Source organism: Opisthocomus hoazin, chromosome 9, assembly GCF_030867145.1.
Source record: "Opisthocomus hoazin isolate bOpiHoa1 chromosome 9, bOpiHoa1.hap1, whole genome shotgun sequence".
In the NCBI taxonomy this organism is placed as follows: Eukaryota; Metazoa; Chordata; class Aves; order Opisthocomiformes; family Opisthocomidae; genus Opisthocomus; species Opisthocomus hoazin.
The window spans coordinates 17,191,485-17,211,717 of record NC_134422.1 but is presented as its reverse complement, the minus strand read 5'-3'; the positions used below and the strand labels follow the sequence as shown (position 1 = coordinate 17,211,717).

Below are 20,233 nucleotides of genomic sequence, written 5' to 3'. Positions count from 1 at the left end.
AGGCAGGAGGCTGTGGTCCATGGCGTGCAGTTGTGGCTATATCAACAGAATTCAACTCCATAGTCAAAGATGAAGCCACAGGAGGATCATCCCCCATGCGTAGTGGATGAGGCTGCTTTTGCTGTGTCCCCAGCTCTGTAGGGAGCCAGAAGCAGAGGTAAGAAGAGATTAACATGAAGCCACATTTATCCAGCTCTGGGATCGCTTCTTAAAGTAGTGTCTGATTGGTTCTTCTCCTGGAGGGATGGCTACCTACCAGCAGAGCCATATTTCAGACCCAAATACAACAGTCTGTAAGCAAGAATATTGCAAACAGGCCCATGGGCTAAGGTGCTAATGTTAAGTTGCTAAACTTCTTCTGCCTGGAAGTTACTCCCTGAAGCAGCACTTTTCTTCCTGAACCAAGACCCACTGATGGCAGCCACAGCCTGAGTCCCTCTGCCCCATGGCAGAGGTGGAGCTGCAATACCCGTATGACCATGAAATGTTTGGCAGAAGTTATTCAATAAGATAAAAGAACACCAAGGATCCTGCACCTAGTACTCCAGCCAGCACTTAACCTTCTTGGAAGAGGTCTAGCCAGCAAACAAATCCACAAGAATGACATTCAGGCAGGGCCATTGTGGAGTGGACAGTCATCACTACCTGCTGAATTCAGAGAAGCCTGAAGAGCTGAAGGTCCAGGTGTTTATTATGCCAGGTGGGACAATTCACTTTGCTCAGCCACAGCCCCATCATGGACCTGTCTGTCCTACAAGGCTCTTCTCCAGGCATTTGCTGCAGGCTTAGCCACTCACAGTTCTTTGCATTGCTTTCATTCTTGTCAGCTCAGCATTGGCAGATCCCGTAGGTGTGTATGAACTCTTACCTGCCCCTTTCAGCCTGCATCAACATTCACCCAGCTGGGTATCACAGCCTCTAAAGGTCTTCAGCTCTGGTGGAAGAAACTTGTATACCCAGAGCAGGAAGGCAAAAGTTTTGCCCTCCCAGAGATCCTAGCTAGGAGGAGATCAGAAATGATAGACCCTTGTCCTCTTGGCTCCTACCACCTTCCTTAATTCTGAATAGTGCCTCTTTGTGAAAGGTGAAGACCTTTTCAGGGGAAAAGGTGGGGTGAGACCTGCAGGGACACTGTAGGAGAGCAGAGAGGAGAGGCCTCAGCACCCAGGGTGGGAGGCTCCTGGAAATCTCACAGAAATGCTGGGGTCTGCAATGAAAGATTTTGTCATAGCTTTGGAGGACAAAGCAAACAAGCACAGGCTGCACTGTGGTGTGTCCCAGGGACACATTTAACCCAACAAAAGGCTGGCCAAAGAGCACCATGAGTACCTTCTGCCTGACATCCTTGCGATGCCTTCCTACATGGCAGAGGGAAAAGATGCCCATATGTCACTCCAACAAGGAGGTAGGAACAATTGCAGTGCACACACCAACCTGCAGCTTCAGAGGCACTCCCAGGTCCATTAATTTAGCGTATGTGCCCTACATTACCCTGGGGGATGCTCTGTCAAGGGTGGTCTGTGCTCACCTTTATGTGTCTCCTAACTGGTCCCTATTCCTCTTAGTGAAAGAGCACTTGGGTGGCTGGAGCAGTCTGGAGGGATTGGGCTTGGACAGGAGCTGCATCCCTCAGAAAATGAAAAACTGTGAAACTGTTCCCATTTTCTCTTACAAAATTTCATTTGCTAATAAAAGCAGAGAGGGAGGCACTAGTTCTACCTTCAATAAGCAATTGTCATGTTTTGATCATTATCGAACAAAGCATTTTGATTTAGCATTTAGAGATGACTGCTCATGCGAAGTATTTTAAATTCAGTGTCAGAACTGGAATACAACATTTTAAAAAAATTCAAGTCCAAATGAAACATTCTCACCTGTCTGAAAATACGTATGCATTCTTCCATTCTGGGAAACAGCGTGACTTTTTCAAGTCTCACTCCAAGCAAGTGTGAAGCCAGATTTCCAAACCCTACAAAAACCAGCACTGTTGTCCAGCTTTACCTTTGAAGAAATATTCCAGGAATGACTGAGGATGAATCATGACGGCACAGGCAGCACTTTGGTCAAGGTACCATTAGCTGTAGGATAGAAAAGTTCAGGACCCAGATCTGGAGGACTGGCTGCCATGGTGCAAGCGTAATGAAATGGAAACGACGTGCTTTTTCTCTCCTCACCACGAATATCCACCTCCAGAGACTTCCATCAGGCAATGTCTAGAAACAGAGACCTGGAGATCAGGGTGTGCATTTGGCCAGTGCTCTGCTCAATCCAGTTTGAAATGATTTTCTACTCCCTTCTTTTAAAGACCTAAGAATATCTGCCATGCATAGAAGTGACTTTCACCTCTCCTGCACAAAGTCTTTTCAAGATATGGGGTGTTGTTCTCATCTCCATTTTAAATATGGGAAAAAATGCACCAAGAAGGTCTATATAATCCTGGCTACAAAGCAAGGAGGAGAAACTTTAAGCGAGCAAGGGAGTATATGGGTAATGCCTCCAAGTCCTATCCCTCCTGTACTGGCGCAGTTATGGGTAGACTCACAAGTGGGGAATGGTGCTTGAGATGTATGATGCAGAAGCAAGGCTGTTCTGCTGGTGGAGCTCCAGTCTTTATTTATTTATTTGATTTTTCCAAGAAGAGTCTCATTTATTGCTGCCTGCATAGCTAGAGACTGCCCTTTAATCTTCTGCTTTATCGTGCGATGTGAATTAAATACCACAGGAGTGCAAGAGCCCTTAAGGGCACAACATCCATTTTGCTGTAGCTGTCCACAGCTGGCTGAGTTTACAGAAGTGCTTTTGTTTATGGTTTACCTATTGCCTGGACAAGGATTTCTCTGGGATTTATTTTACCTGTTATTGCTGTTATTTCTTGTTTTGGTTTTTTTTTTGTCCCAGTTTTGAGGCAAGGTATAGAAGTGCTAGTCTTGGCAGGACAGGAGAAAGTTGTGGTGGGTGGTTGGTAGCTCCTAGACTTACAGCTGAAAATACTATGGCATTTCCAGAGCAACAGTGCTACTGTGCACAGTTCCCAGGGCCAGCTCAGCAGGATGGCATCCTGCAGGCAGCTGATGCTCTTTTCCCATTGCAAATGAACCGTGTGGGAGTGCTGAATGAAATGGAATTTCCTGTCCCTTGGACACCTCCTATCAGCTCCTTAATTTTGCCAGTGTTTCCTCATTTTGGGCTGTACCAGCTCAGCCCTACAGGGCCCAGCCTGTATGTTGAAGAGGAATGTGCAGGTGGGAAGAGGACAGGAATGAGGATGGCTCCCCTCAGATGGGTGTAGCACCTCGCAGAGAAGCTGGCATCTACCTGGCAGACATAAAAGCTCCTCAAATGCTGCTACAACATACGGCCCCCAGCTTCCACCAGCTCCACAAGCCCGATGACAGGCAGTCCTACCTGTCCCCTCAATTCATCCCCTGGATAAAGTGTTCCTCCTTCCCCAGCTACAAATGCTGTGAATGCGGGATGGACTGCCCCTGCTTCCAAGGGGAACTCCTAGCATCTTCTGTGCGGAGAAATCACTGTGTTACGCGAACTCATGACATGTTGCAGTGTCTTGACCTGGAAATTGTCTCTTGCCTTGTAGCTCAGCAGCATCCTGAAAAATCATGGTGCTGCCTGGAGGAGAAACGCTCCCGGCTGTCGTGCCAGGCACTCCCATCAGTAATAAAAGAGCTGCCTCCTTTCCCCGGCCCCCCATGCTCAGCCCCAGCGTGGCAGGAGGCCAGGTCTGCCACAACCGCTCGCCTGGTGCAACAGCAACTGTGGGACCCCCTGAGACGCTGGCGTGCTGGATCCATCTAGTACCTGGCAGGGCTCTTGCTGAGCCTGGGGGTGGGTGCTCATGGCTGTAGGGAGCTCAGGGCATAGCACAACCACGCACCCAGATGGGACCTGCTGCTCCCATTGCTCTGCCAGATGGAGCGGAGGAGGCAGGGAAGGAGAAGGGCTCTCGCTGCCTTTGTGGGGGGTCCTGGCCCACCTGCGACTGAGGAAGCTTTGAGGCAGAGGCATCCTTGAACCCCAGCTTGCATGAGAGGAGACAAGCTGTAATAAACACAAGGTTTGCTGGTTCGTCAGCAGTTGAAGGCCTGGAGACCAGCCTGTTGGTGCTGTGAATGACCCAAAGTGGAAGAGTCCATACCTCCATGAAATACTGTCCAAAGACAGCTGGAAGCAGCTTTTCTGCACACACTGGTGGGGGTTCTGCCCAGACCATGGAGGTCTCACCCTTTGAGGGGCTCAGTTTCACCCCGTGGCCTGAGGAGAGCCAAGCATGGCATACACATCGCCGTGAAAGCTGCCTGCCAGTGGAGCCCCATTACAGCAAATGCATTTAAAGGGTGATGAGCAGTAGGAGGAGTGTTTCATCTTCCCCTGACCCGTGGGCTCCATGGTGGTACGTGTCTTCCAGCGGTCAACACCACTCGACAGGGTTCAGCCATGCAGCCACCCCAGTTCTGCTAAGCAAAAACACAGCCCAGTTTCGTACATATTTAATCAGTTTACTGTTAGATATTAAAAAATATGCATGGAGAATCATTGATAAGAAAATGCCTGATTATAATCAGCTAATTATTTTTTCCACATGCTAAGCATTCACTCAAGCTCTAATCATTATGAATACATTTTCAGTTTATACTATATGTCATTCAGTACTGGACATTTCTAAGCGTGCACACCCTCCTTGTACAGTTCCAGCATTATTCAGAGTAGGCCTTTGCCAGATGTCTTGTGGACTAGAGACACCCTGCTCACTGGTCCAGTGTCTTGCAACTACCAGAAATATTTAAAAGACAGCACCAGAGGTCCTGGGTCATCTATTACCTGCACTTCCCCTGTACTCAAGATAGACTGTCCACTAAGCTCTTGAAACATTCTGGGGACAAAATTTATATTTTGGAAAGCAGAGGTAACGGTTATGAAGGAGTCTATACTTCCTATCTGATTTCATCTGAAAGCAAAGAATCCCTGAAAATCTGAATGTAGCAGTAGTTTGTACGAAAAATGACTGTGCGATGAAAGCATTCCTGAGTTGAAGAAAAGTATGATGTGAGGATAACAGACTCCAGAAAAGCAGTGGCAGCAGCCTCAGGGGACCAAAGCAGGGAGTGTCTCTTGGGAACGGAATGTGAAGGATAAAAGAGCTGCGAACAGCTCGCGGCTGCCAGAAGGGGTGATACTAAAGGCACAACAGCAAACGGTGCCTGTGCAGGTGGAAGCTCGGAAGCGTGGGAAGAGAGCACTCAGGCTGCATCAGGAGCTCTTTGAGGACCCAAAATCAGAAACTGCAATCACACAAAAGGCAGAAAGAAAAGCCTGCAACTAATGACAAGTCTCAAGAAATCACACAGGCTTGGGGAGCTGTCAGAGCTGAACCCCAGGATGACCATCCAGAGATACAAAAGGCAACAAGAAATGAGTCCATAAAGATATGTAAAGTAAGAAGAGCCAGGCAAGTCTAAGAGCTCAAATAATATTTGAGACTAAAAGGGCCAAAGAGTTAAATGCAGCCTTTGTTTCAGTCTTCAAAATGTAACTAAAATAATTTTAATGAGGAGAAAGGAGCCCGGGGCAGAATCAGAAAAGAACAGACTCAAAAACATTCAAACGAGCTAGCTCTGTCCTTGTCAGCATGTCCTAATGAACTTCAGAGGAAGCTGCAGGAGCAGTCTCTGACCCATGAACATTTCATCATCAGGAACTTGGGGAGGATGCAGGAGGTGCCAGGCAGCTGCGGAAATGCAAGCAGAGTACCTAGCTTTAAACACAATCTCTATCATTAAAGAAGGTAGGAACTGAGGATCAAGGAATGGAGGGCAAATCAGCTTAACTGATTCATAGAAAGATATTAGCATGATTTTTTAGCTAACCAGTTGATGAGCATGAGAGCATAACCGCATCTAATTTGGGAGGCGAATTGTCCTAGTGGCTAAGGAGGAAGCAGTCAGTTTGATATGCCATAACTTGGGCAATACTTTTGGTGCTTTGCCTTAAGATTATCTTAAACAAACCAGAGAAATGTGGCCTAGATTAAATATCAATAACACAGGTGCACAGGCAATCGAAAAACTGCTTTTGGTAGTTGTCAGTGGTGTACTGTAAACATGTTTCAGGTAGGACTGCTTTGGACTCTGTTCTCTTTACTATTTTTATTAATGGCTCAGATAATGAAATTGGAGGTGCTGTTATAAAATTCACAGATGACACCAAGCTTGGAAAGGCTGCAAGCACTTTGGAAGATCAGATCAGCATTTGAAATGGTCTTGGCAAATCAGAGAAATCAACAAGATGGAACTGAATAAAGAAAAATGCAAAGCGCTCCCCTTAGGAAGGAGAAATCAGAATGTCAAACACACCCTGGACCAGGCAGTCACAGTGGGAAGACAACGATTCTGTGACATGTCAGTTTATTTCATCAGAGTATCGAAAGGAAGGTGAGGTGTACAGTGTTGATTCCGCACCTCTCTGCTCCGAGGACTGCACCCTCCTGGGGAGTTCACTTCCAGAAAAGTGGGACAAAATGAAGAAGTTCTCGAGATAATGAACAGGAGTGAGGAGAGGGAGGGCATTACCAGATTCTCCACCTAGTCAACTCTGATGTTCACATCTCCCCTCCCAAATCAGCCCAAGTGCAGAGTCCCACTGGTGCCACAACTTTACTTTCAATTACAAATCTACCTCTCCCCACTCCTTGGTTCACCCTCTTCCCCATTGCCTGTGGAGCACAGCTCTGCAGCCTTGAGTCTTGGCCACTGGAGGATTTAAAGATGCTGGGCTGTATAAAGAACTTGTCATATTCAGCTCGAACTGACCCTGCCACAATGTTGAGGGACGCCAGAAACAAGGTGCCCCTTTCCCACCCTGTATTTCCCAGAAAAGGTCCCTCTGGCTCTCTTTTCCCAGTTTAGCAGGAAGGACTGTCTTGCATCATGGATGAGGGATAAAGTACAGAGGATCGCACTGCTGAAAAGCAGTATGGATTAGAAGGGTCCAATGGACGCTGGGTGACTCATCTGCCACGTACTGTGAGGTACTTGCGAAGTTGGGGTGAGGCAGAGATTCATGGCTATTTCTAAAGCGCTTTATGGAATGGAGCAATCTCATGGGGACTATGAGAATTTGGGAAGTGGCAGGGCAGCCTATCTTGACTAAATGCAGAGTGCAGAGCAAAAGTCAGTATGCTTTACTGTACTACACTAGAAACCTAAGGTTAGGGAACATAAATGAGCCAAAAGAGACCATCTACGGCTAGGTATGGGAAACATCACTCTCCTGGCTTTGTTTTTACACCCTTGCTCGTACTGTTGGCCACGGCTGGAGGCAGGATGCCAGGACAGACAGAGCCCTTCTCCGAACCAGTACAGCCACTTTTCTGCTCTTTGGTTAAGACAAAAGGCAGTTAAGGATGGAGCATATAGGATGAGATTAAGGCAAAGAGATAAGTGAGGACTGAGCTACTAGAGCTTTGGAAACAAACGTGTGGGAATTTGAGATTGCCACAAAATCTGAAAGAATTCACAGAAAGGGAAGGAAGAGGCTTGTGCAGGCAATGATGTCAATAGGCGGAAAGCCCGGCAATGAAAGTGTTATCTCCCAGGAGGGCTGGCTTGCCTTGGCCTGAGCCACTGCTGCTGTGGATGCAAACCTTCAGCTTTGATCACACCTGCGGTAGTCTTCCCCTGACACCCAGCAATGAAAGCCACAGAAACAGGCTGAGGTGTAGCAGCTGACTGGCTGAGGTGAAACTGCATCTGGAAAGGAAAACGAAGGGGGAAAGTGATGCTGAAGGTGGAAACAAGAGGTGACAGCTCAAGTGGCAGGACAGGGGCTTTATGAGAAGCAGGACAGAATAACTGGCTGGAATAGACTGTGATTTTTCCTCCCGTAGATAATACGAGTGTCAGCGCAGGGGTGATGTACCACTCACTGTCAGCAGAAGCCTTCTTTTTGTGGTTTCTTTACTGGCAAACCGGAGAAACAGTTCCTGCCCCAAGAATTTACCTGTCTCAAGAAAATGCATGGCAATTGTTGGAATAAGACAAAGGTTAATTAAAGGCTGGACGTCCTGATGAAAAGATCACTTGGTGGCAGAGGCTGACAATGTGCAGAAGGTGACTGCTTGTCATTTCTGGGAAACTGCTGCTCCAAAGTTGCCTTAAATTGGAGGCTCACAACCATTAATCTCACAGGATGGCGGTGCACCAGCTGATCCTCCCTTGCCCATCTGGAGGCACAAACGCAGTTGTTCTTGTTACATCTGGGTTTTGCCCATGTCCTTCCAACAGCCCTTCTAGCCATTGGGCTGAGGATCTGTCTCTTGACCAGTCTTGCCACCGTCCCACTGATGGCAATGCACCTCTGTCCCGACTAATCCCAAGAGACGAAGGGCCACCTGCACACAGCCCTTTTGTGTCCATCCTCAGCACCAAGAACATTTCCTTGCAAGGAGACTGCCCATGTGGATCGTGATGTGGTGTGGGCAGGTATTGCATGGCTCAGAGAAATCCTACAGTGACATGAGCCTTACCGCTGGGCCATGATACTCACCTTTGGTCATGCTCCCCTTTCTAACTCTTGCACTTAGAGTCCAGAAGCTCAGGGTTAGCTGTGGCAATCAGTAGGACATGGAAATTAAACTGCTTTCACCAGTGCTAGCTCCGTTGCAGACTGCATCTGGATCATCTGGAAAAGAAACAGTCTGGTTATTCTTGCTTTGGGATGAAAATGAGAGCAAGGGTGGGGTAGGGGGTAAATGGAAGAGGTAAGTCTTTCCCCAGGGTCAGCAGTGGTCACCTTGCTCTCCCAGATGTTGTGGGCATGCACTGTTTAGGTATGAAACTGCATCAACACAACCCTTGCCTAGCCAATCTGTATCAGTGCTTACCTGTTGCTTTAAATCCAGTCTGGAACCAGGCTCTGTGCTCTCTGGGGCTGGGCCACTTGCTGGGATGGTTGTGCAGAAGAGCAGTGGTTAGCTGCTGGATAGTGTTCCACATATAATAAATGAAAGGAAGCATAAGATACCAACATAAGCAATGTGTACAGTTTTGGTATAACCTATTGTCAAGGTATTGTTGTGTTTCCTGTGCTGTGAATCACAAAGCAACTTCTCAGCTCTCGGAAGTAAACCCTGCACCCAGGATAATCACCAGTCCGTCCTGCTTGGACTCTACAGAGCTCCACAGGGCTGACCATGACCTGACCCTCTGCATGGACTCAATAATAATAAAGCCACAAGAGAAAGAACAAAAAAGGCTAATATATGGAGAGAGTGAACACAGTGAGAAAAAGATCAATACGGTTTCCTGTACATACCGTTCTCGATTCAGCGTGTGTTGATTCGGAGCACTGCACTGGGTTAGCCCTACCATGTTAGCTCAGAGATACTATGTCTTGCCCTGGGAACAGCACAGCCACATCAATATGACAATGCAAGCAGAGGCATTAGAATTCTTTTTTGTAGACTTTGCTGCCAGGTTAATGACCCCATCACATAAAGTGGGCTGTCTCCAGCTCCAAAGCCATCTCGGAAATCTTTTCATGGCACAAGCCAGTGCAAGTAGAAATGTCTAAGAATATAAGAATGGCCAAGGCTTCATCTAGCCAGCTGCCCTGTTTCCATCAATGGCCACAAACAGACATCAGAGTGAAATAAGAACAAGTGTATATTACAGTTCCCCTAAATACTTCTTCCAGCATTCAACACTTCTCAGCTTAAAGAATTTCTTCTGATACTGATCCAACCAGGTCTCTACATGAGAAAATGGGAATGAGCACAACACATCTTCAGTGCTCACGTTCCACAGGAGTTTCATTTCACCAACCAGGCAGCAATCCAGAGCAACACATTTTACATGAAACTCACAGAGATTTTCCTTCTGAAGAGGATGGTTTTCACAGAGGATCCACAACAGATTTTGTGAAGCTGAAGAGGGCAAGGTAAACTTGGGAGGAGTGGAAAAGGACCAGGCAACGACCAGAATCTATTTGAAATTGTCGTACAGGTATATGTGTGTTGAAAAGAGAGAAGTGCACAAAGAGAAGTTCACACCAACCTGCTGTCTTCCCCATATACACAGGATTTGGCTTACAGAATAATTACTTCTAGCTGGACACTGCTAGCTGAATATAGTTTTTCCTGAAGGATTTACCACTTATGTCTGGCCTTTAATTGGAAAGTTTTGTCTCTGTAAACAAGAATGTTCCTCGAGGGAGGAGTGTTTCTGGAAGGGGACTCACAGAGCTGAACACAGGAATTCCAATCCTAATTTATCTCAGGCAGACAAAATTTCTTTCAATGGGAGCATTAAGAGTCCTGCAGCTTCATGTAAACTGATGGACTCTTGCTTACTCTTGGCATTTACTCTTGCAAATGAATCACTCTTACTTCCGCCTCCATGCCCACCCCTCCACTTGGTTTCTTTTTAATTTTACAACTTCCTGAGCCTGACACTGGGAAATCGATAAGTAATTTAGAGCCCAGTAAATACAGATGAAAACAAGTTATTTTGTACTTTTATAAATATTTGGAAACCAAAATTATCTAAGAAAACAGGTGCTCAGTTGACTCAGCAACCCATCCATCAGTATCACACAGTTAATTGCATAAGATCATAAACATTTATAATTAGAAGGCAAACAAACAAGAATTTTATAAACAGCCCTCTTGAATCAGGCTGCACATTAAATATTTGTGATAAGGTAATTAAGAATAGATTTACAATCCTGGCTCAGTGTTTAATACTTTGGAGAATGGATTTGATTCTTTGGAGAATGTTCTACAGCCAAGGAGAAAACATTCAATTTCGGCTCTTTTATCGGAGGCTTAAAGTGGTCTCAGAGAAACATTGGCTCTGTCCTTGATCAGAGTGGAATTTTATTCATTACAGATCAGACAGCTCATTTAAATATATGCTTAATGTCCCTTGTCATGGGCTGATCCACTTCAGGCCTGCTTCAAAGCTCTGTCGCCTTCGCTGGATCTGCAGGCTTTCCCTAAGTCCTGCTTTTTATGGTTGATTCTTTGATCAGAAGATGTCAGAATTCCCAACTGTGTTTCAAAGTAGAGAGGAAAACCCATGCTTTTCTATTATGACATCATGATGTTTGGTTATGAAAAGTTGGCATCACTACCGGATTACAGCTGTGTGATCTCTGTGCTCTATGCGAACCAGAGGGAAGATGTCTCTCATACTGTAGTGACCAACACCATTCCCTGTCCCAGAATGGCCAGAGCTGTATACTGAAACTATCCAATGTAATTACTTCTACAGCCAGTAAGCGGGCTCTGCACCCCATTACAATGAATGTGAGAGCCCCTCAAAGCTAATCTGTGATTAAACCAGCAGGGCTTCTAGTTACGCTTAAAGCTAGAGGGGCTAGAAACTGAATCTGTACTGAAGCTGGGGTTTAAACTCTGTGAAATCAGATGCAGACCTTAAGCAACAAGGTGGCTGCCTCCCATCAGTGAGTAATGGGGAGATCAGGCCTAAGGGTAGGATGACCTTCAGATCTTTAGGTTTTTGACGTAGCACAGGTGTACTCCAGTAATTATTTGCCATCAGAAACTACGGCGGTCTGGAAAAGGTGGGTGGAGGGTAAAACCGTAACATTTGATTGATCAGGGATAGCCACAAACCACTTTATTCTGTGGTGACCATCATCTCTCTGTACGTTGCTGGTCAAGGCAACCTCCTCATTTAGGCATGATTTTGATTCTTATTTCTTGTGGATCTTTTGTTCTTTGCTCTTGTATTTATATGCTTGCAACAGGCAGGCAAAAGAACTGCACTTCCTAGAAATGTTTCTAATTATCTGTCTTGATCCTGATCAAGAAATCTGAAGCCATTGTTATTATTAACAATGAAGCTATCTGTGTGCCAACTCACCCAGTCCTACCTGCTGGTCTGGCTTCAGTTACATGAGACACAAAAGGCACTTTCCTAACAAACAGGCAGATTGCTGCATAGCAAGGAGACTCAGACCTCCCTCATTCTGCATAAATCCCACTCTCTAGCAAAGCTTGTTAATTATATTACAGTGTGGCAGATGAGCCAGTCTACATGAGATGTGGCAGCTTCCTCCAGCCTCAGCAGAGAACACCATCACAGTGTTGCAGTCACTGCTGGACCTAGTGCTTTCAAAGGGTCTAACCAAAGCCCCACAGCTTGAATAACAACAGAGCTTAATACTCAAGTACTGTCATCGTCTAAACAACTTCTGATGTTACTTAATCCTTCAACCCTCTTGCAAGGGTGGGGAGGGTGACAGAGACGGGTGGGAGGTGACCTAACCACTGGGTGGAAGGGCCTGAGCTGCTCACTCTCTTTCAGATGTGGAGACCTTTAGAAGTTAGGTGTCCCGCAGCCCAGTGCCACCCCCAGACATCAGCTGTGGTAGATGCAGATGGGGAGCAGGACACACACATTACTTGCATCCTCAGCACACACAGTGTGAGGTCGTCTGCCCTTTCTTTCCAGCGTGTTGTTTTCCCCCTAGGAAGGGAGCGATGACGTCCAATGAGGTACCTGCTCTGCAGATGAGCGAAACTCTTCCTAGGATGACAAACTGTTTACAATATAGACAGACCCTCTTTTTGCTTGGTTGCTGCCTCTGGCCCCCATGTGCATGTCTGCTCTGCTGCTGTGTGTGGGGAGAGACTCGGGCTGTGCACGCACATCACGCTGGTGCAGCAGACGTCACCGCCACGTCAGACCCAGTTCCACCCCCTCCAAACACCAGCCGTTAGCTCGGTGAATCATGCCTATGCAGCATGCAAAACCAGACCAGCGATAGATAAACCTTGGGTGTTTATTGGTAAACAGATACTGCTTTGCTGTAAGAGCATAACTCACTCTGCCGCATTTACGATCCGTTTATTGATTGCTGAGATAAAGCCGTAATCCTTTTAATTCTGGGGAAAAGGGATCCAGCAGAGCAGGAGCACCGGTGCTCTGCCAGTCAGTAATTAAAATACATGATTTATTGTTGAATAAACGCCGTCTGAGAGGGAGCTGAGCTAACCAGCTAGCTGGGGGCAGGATGCTGGGATAGGTTTATGGTTCTTTCTAAAGTTTTTTTTCTGTTTTATGTTTATTTCTTTCCCGCTTCCCTCCAGGTCTAATAATACATGAAGGGCCCTCGGTTTACCGGATTTTTAAACGGTGGCAGGCGGTCAATCAGCAGTGGAAAGTGCTGAACTATGACAAAACAAAGGACATGGAGGAACAAAAAACAGGGACCAGGACAAATCAACGCCCCTCCTCCCAAACCACCCACTCGTCCTCCGCTGGTGGTCCAGCCACTAACTCCACTCCAGCCGACAGCGGGGCACGGGCTGCCGGCCATGCCACAGGCACCCTCTCTGACCACCACTGTGCTTATACCATCCTGCATATACTCAGCCACCTGAGGCCTCACGAACAGAGGAGTCAATCTAGTAGTAACAGAGAGCTCGTCATGAGGGTCACGACGGTCTGAGCCGAGGAATTCAGGAGGCCTTAACACGAAGCGGAGGAGACAAAGAACTCATAAAGCAGAGGAGCATGGTGTGCCTTTTTCTTTCTCTTTCCTTTTCTTTTTTTTTTTCCTCCTCTCCTTTTCTTTTTCGGTAACTGCACAAGATATTAGAGGCGGCACCTGGCCAGCTGAGGAAAAAAAAGCAGGTGGAGGGAAAGCTGCACACTCATGCTAAAGAGGTTAATGTTTTCCAGCCAGTTTCAAAAAAAAAGAAAAAAAAAAAGATGACAACACACAAATCACAAAAAAAACCAACAAAACAAGTGCAATACAGACTACAAACTGAGTAGGCAGAGTTCTGGGGAAGCAGAGGAACAGATGGTTTAGCATGTCTTGCAAATCCGATTACCTGGAATAGGTAACGCTCTGTACACACCCCTCGTACACACACGCACGCGTACACAAACACACACGCACACAGTGTGGGATTTATAAAAACAAGGAAGGGAACGAAATGTTTGGAGTATTTTTATTTTCCAGACTGTGATTAACCAGGGCTATGAGTTGTTTTGTTTCATGAGTCACTCTGGAGCCTTGTTCTATTTACCATAGGATACCTGAAGTGAAATGGCTGGGGATTTTTCAGTATTGATTTGAAGAAAGAGAGATTGAATCATACCACTAAGAAAACCCAGGCATACCCATATTTCACCAAAAATCTTATTTTTTTCATAATGTTCCTGACAAGGGGTTTGTGAGGGTGGAACTGGGAGGGGGGAGGGCGCTCCATGACCTGTATTCGACATATAGGCATTTTTGGCAAGTTTTGTACCAATGCTCTGCAGGTGTTTCAAGCACACATACTGGTGTGATTTATGCCTTCATAAACCCAAATCCAGCATCCAAATCTTGCCACACACATATGATATTTTCCATGCAGACATTCCAGGTTGATTTCCTTCCATTTTACTCCGATCACAAGAAGCTGACCCATCTCGGTGGGTTTCTGCTTCCTTGCTGATTCAGACACTCATGCATTAGAGATGTACATCTTTTTTTTTTTTTTCTTTTTTCAGTGTCTGTATCCCTGCTGCTCGATTTGCAACAGTCTCACTCAGTCTTGTAGGCTGAGCCTTTCACATCCAGTCTGTTAGTTTATTACAGAGTCTATTCCATTCAATCATTCAAGAGAGAGTTAGTCTGAAGAGGCAGCACAGTTGCTGATCGAATATGTAACACTTCTAATAAGTCTCCTTCTCTGGGATATATCCGCGAAGGTACCGGTTGCTCTTCAGGAACATTCTCTTTCAATGCACAATAGCTGAATCATTTGTGGATATTAAAGGGACACTGTCAAGTACTTTTTAAATAGTTTTTAGGGTTTGGGCTTTTTTTACTCTCCATTGTTTGTAATATTCTCTTACAAGCTTGAAAATAAAATTTCTTTCCCTACTGATTTTGTCCTTTTCCGTTTGGGCACGTATCGTTCTCTCCACTTACACCATTCCTTTCACCATCCCCGTCCTTTTCCTCTCCACTTTTCTTCTGCGACAGGAGAAAATCCATGTTACTGGTCTCCTGCTGACTGTCCCAGCTCTGTGGGGTTGGGCTGTTTTGCCAGTGCAACTGCCACAATGGAAGTGTAAGAGCAGGAACCCTAAAAATAAGGAGATTAGCTAATTGAGGAGCCATAGCTCAGCAGTCCTGAAACAATGAGTCCGTAGTGATCAAGCCTAATCCCAGCTCCACCCAAAATTAAGATAAGGACATCAGCAAAACTGCATCCATTTAGCAGCAGTGCTGAGTAGCGTTGCACCATGGCTGTGTCCAACTACCCACCATCGTCGTACCAGCACCTCTCGCAGCTTCTACTGGAGCCAGAGCAAACGTAAGCCACCAGCTCCTTTGGCAGCTAGGCCATCACGGTTCAGGTGTTTCTGGACCAGAGAAGGCATCAAACTTCAGCCTCGGGTTTGAACACACCAGCCGTTCTGCAACGCTGGAGATGGAGGTTAGCATCTTAAGGCAGTCTCATTTTTCACCTCGATTACTTGACAGTGTCCCTTTGAATATCAGAATAGAACAGAACAGGTACTTCTCTGGCAGAGAATGTGGGAGGTGAAACACTGGCCAAGAAAGCTGACTTACTGAGGACCCATGTGAAACAGCATGGGTCCTGAGGCCACTGTACTTTACCTGACCAATCTTACTATCTACCAAAGAGTGCTTTTGGCAGAGGAGAGGGAAGGGATGTTGGTGGGTGGAGGGAGAGGGAAGGGACAATTTCAATTGTCTCTAAAAGCAGCTATCCCCAGAATGAAGGTGTTGCAACGAACAGTCTCTGGAAGAACCGCTTCTGAACCACAGTGGAGAGAAGCCTGGCCAAAGCAAGCAAACCCAGCAGTCTCTCGCCCCCATGCTGTCCTGGAAGCTGTCCTCTTTTCACAAGATGAGTAATTATGGTGGTTTTGGGAAAGGGGAAGCATGCACAGACGAAGGGACAGCTGTCAGGCATGTTGTTGTTTCCCTCCCTGCCCTCCGCTCATTTAATATGAAGAGGTCAAATTCCTTTAATTTGGCTAACAGCTAAAAGTTTATGAGGTCAGAAGCACAACTTGCCGTGAAAGAGTGGTGTGATCTAGTACTCTGAGCACACAGGACTCTGCACACTCTCACTCCAGCTCTGCCACCGACTCTGTAGCCTTGGGCTGTTTGGCTCAGTCCCCCCTCCACGCAAAGGGGGAATAACAATACGTACCTACCTCACAGGGGTGTTGTGAGAATCCACGTTGGTAAAGCCTGTTGAAGTGCTAAGTCTACCACCAGTAGTCATGATGTATGTGGCGGGGGTGAGCAGCGCTGCCCTTTTGCTGGTTACAGTCCGAATCACTCGGCGGGAGTCCCACCAGCCCTCTCCTGCTTGGAGGTCCTCCTTGATCTGAAGTGGAGGGTGTTGTCCGAGCGCCCTCTCCTCCATTGCATGACATTTTAAGTGGCTGTGAGGTGCAGGGTAGTGACAGACATGAAGTCCTACTTGACCAGGGATTTGCTACAACGTTTTCTATATCTGTGGGGTTTGTTGGTTTGGTTTTTCCATATATTGTGCTTAGAAATAAACTTTCCACTTAGGGCTGGTGGTTCGGGGTCTCTTCTGTTGCATGGCAATGTATACAAGTCTTATTGTCTGTCTTACTGTGCAAATGATCCCGCAGCCCAATTTCAGAGATGGGTATGGTCTGAGCCTTTTCATAGTGGCATAAGACTCGAAAGCCTGTCTAGACTGTTTAATATTTAAACAACACTATGAACTTGTCAATTGTATGTGTTCTGTGCAATACAAAGCATGTCATTAGCTGGCTTGATGGGCAGAGGGGCTAAAGGAAGGTCAAAACTTGTTCAAAGAGCTTCATACATGTGCCAGCATGGAGCCGAAGGGCTGCCACCATCAAAGCAAACTCGGGGAAGCCACTGGAAACTGTTTCCAGAACAGTTTACTCCAGAACAAGGTACTTCTGAGTTTATGAACTTCTAGGCTGCCAGCCTGAGAGAACAAGTGCAAATCTAGTGTGGGTTTGGGGTTTTGGATGCTCTTTTTCTTTCCTCCCCAAAGTATTGATGGCAGAAATATCGATGAGGGTCTCTTCCTTCCACAGCACAGTTCTCTCGTCTCCCACTGCCTCCTTGTGCCACCCCCCTTTGTGCTACTATGCAGGACTTTAAAAGGTGCAAACGGAGACAGTACGCTCCCGAGACATGCAAAATATGTTGTGTGTTGGGGGATTCTAGCAGACAGAAGAGATGGGGCAGAACTATGCTACATAATGCATCTCTTCTTTCCCACATCTTTCCTCTAGTCTTGTCTGCTGGGTTCCTGAAAACCTGTTTTCTGTATTTTGTTACAAAGCAGTCAGATCATCTTCCACTGACAAACAAAGCTTGGAGAGTTTGGCAGATGTTTCTCCCAGTGGAGAAAATTCCAGATCCTATCACTCTGGAGACCCCTCTGTTCTTGGGCTTTGTGGTCCTCCAACATCGTTTGGGGGTGGTCAGTGTGGACGACTGTGTTCAGCCATCATCAGAAATCGTGTGTATGTGGTCCTGCTCATTCTTGTGATTTCTCCTAGTCCCCTGATTTCCCATCAGTTTTGACAGGTCTTTCTGGTAATGCTTTTCTGGTTATGCTCTTCAGAGGTGTTTTGCTCTATATGTCAGCTGCCAATGCTATTCTTTCCTACTGAAACATCAGTGCTGGCCTCCAGCTTCCACAGCTCTTCAATTCCTGCTATCCAGTCCCTTGGTAAACACCCACTGCCAAGTTTAGACCCTCTTCCTCTGTACCTGCAAAGGCTCAAGCATATGCACTAACCCAAGGGTCATCAGAGAACGCAGGGACCATTAAGAGTCTGTATCAATAGTCAGACTCCGTAACCATCAGTCAGTCCTCTTTGCCAAACTCAGTGCCTGCTGTTAATTGGTTGCCACAAGATCTCCCGCAATGCTAGCAAAACCCAGATACCCAGCTAAAACTTGGTTTCCAGTTTCAAATGTCAGAAATGATGGACAGTTTTTCAAGTAATTCAGGTGTGTTCCCTGCTGTGGTTTCCCAAGCAAGGTGCTGAAGAGGTCCATGCCACACCTTATTATGATGGGCGAGCCAAGGAAAGAGCAAGTTGGCAGCATAGATTTGAGTCAAGAGAGGCATCGGTTGTCCACCATGTTTTCACCTGGGAAAAGAGGATAATGCTACTTATGGCTGCCAGGTCCCTGACTCATCTCAAAGCTCTTGTATCTGGCAGCAGTAAAGCATCAGAGCCAATGCCTGTAGATGGAGGACAATTCTGAAGGCTTTCCAGTTCTGAAGACCATCCCCTGCCCATGTGTGGTGGTCAGTCATTCGAGCATCTTCTCTTTGTTTTCCTCATGAGAAAAAAAGATTATTTTGACTAAGCAAAGTACTGCTGCTCTTCAGTGTAAGAGGAGGCTGCACCGTTAGCACTTCCAACCTGTGGTTCATCCACCAGGACTCCTGCACAACTTCTTGTGAGAATCCACAGCCAGAAGACCTGTTTCTTCCTCTTACTATTCTATGTTGGTCAAGCACTTGGAGGGAAATAGTCAGCAGTGCATTTGCCTTAGTGACTACTGGTTGAGTATGCTAACGTCCCCCACACTATTAATCTCACCTATGACTGCTCCTTCTCATTCCCCTCTGCGGTCCCTGAAGATCTCCTGAGCACAGACACAGAACTCCTCACAGACTGGTTTTAGAGTCTTCTACATCCTTCATCTATCCAGACAGGCAAATTAATTTCATTGATAGACAGTGACATTTGAATCCTGAGAGGAGAAACAAGTGTAGGAGCTTACTGCATTGACCTTCACCTCTTCTTCCATGTTGAAGGAGATATAGTGAAAACATCAATTGGTTTCCATATGACAACAATGAGCTGATGGCTCTAGGAATATTTTCCTCAATAATGCAAGTCTGACATGCTGCAGCTACAGAAGGCAGTCTTTGATCTCACATCTATCACACTGGATACAAGAAGAACAGAATCTGACACTTCTGTGCTGTTTACACAAACATCAAAAACTATCTTAGTTCATTATTCAAATTACCTCCAGGTCAGTGGGTGAATTTCTCCTTTGATGAAAGCATGATGTTTTCTCTGCCAGAACTGGAATTGCAAGATAAAATATATGTACATATATACATATATATACTTATAAAGGTTATCCTGAAAGCATAAAGAAAAGAAAAAAAAAAACCCAAATAAACCTGAAAGAATACTTAGCTGTATTGAATATGTCTTGACAGGAGCTAGGGAGTTGCTGTGTGGAAAGTATGACATACGATCTAACTTCAGGCAAATAGAAGACAGAAGAGGGAAAATCTTTCATGTGACCTCTGGCCTGGCTCTGGTTCATGCTCATTATTGTATAGCATTTAATTAATGCAGAAGTATGTGGAAAACAGATGCTCAGCTCCAGCAGTGGGAAACAGACTGAAGACCCCTCAAACTTATCTGAGCCATACACAAAGAAGCACAATGATGCAAAAGCACAAACACCTGCCATCACAACTGTTCGAGAAGAAATGGGTTTCTGAACAGGGACAAGGACTTAGAAATTCTTTTCAAATTCACATTGACAGTATTTTTTCCAGCTTGTTTACTTCCTATTATTAACCCCTATTTTGCCAAGCATCTTAGCAAAAAAGAGGAGAGAGGAGAGGAGAGGAGAGGAGAGGAGAGGAGAGGAGAGGAGAGGAGAGGAGAGGAGAGGAGAGGAGAGGAGAGGAGAGGAGAGGAGAGGAGAGGAGAGGAGAGGAGAGGAGAGGAGAGGGGAGGGGAGGGGAGGGGAGGGGAGGGGAGGGGAGGGGAGGGGAGGGGAGGGGAGGGGAGGGGAGGGGAGGGGAGGGGAGAGGAGAGGAGAGGAGAGGAGAGGAGAGGAGAGGAGAGGAAAGAGGAAAGGGAAAAGAGAAAAGAGAAAAGAGAAAAGAGAAAAGAGAAAAGAGAAAAGAGAAAAGAGAAAAGAGAAAAGAGAAAAGAGAAAAGAGAAAAGAGAAAAGAGAAAAGAGAAAAGAGAAAAGAGAAAAGAGAAAAGAGAAGGTTCTGATACCCAGGACTCAAAGCATTAAATAACAGCAGAGAAGAGGTACTAAGGGAAGATGCCTTTTTGTATGTTATGTTACGCATCAAGATGTGCTTTACCAAACAGAAATAGGACTTCACATTCGGTTCCCTGGCTGCTCAAAGAAAGT

General features: G+C 46.1%; 1 protein-coding gene across 1 annotated transcript in view; it reads left to right on the top strand.

The window, feature by feature from the left end:
• MARCHF4 (membrane associated ring-CH-type finger 4) overlaps window positions 1–19,702 on the top strand; it is a 115,627-nt gene extending 95,925 nt beyond the window's left edge. Inside the window, exon 4 of the mRNA XM_075430921.1 lies at window positions 13,130–19,702. Within this exon, the coding sequence (XP_075287036.1) occupies window positions 13,130–13,491 (362 nt within the window). The 3' untranslated portion in view covers window positions 13,492–19,702. The remainder of the gene's footprint in view (window positions 1–13,129) is intronic.
• Window positions 19,703–20,233: the final 531 nt, after the last annotated feature.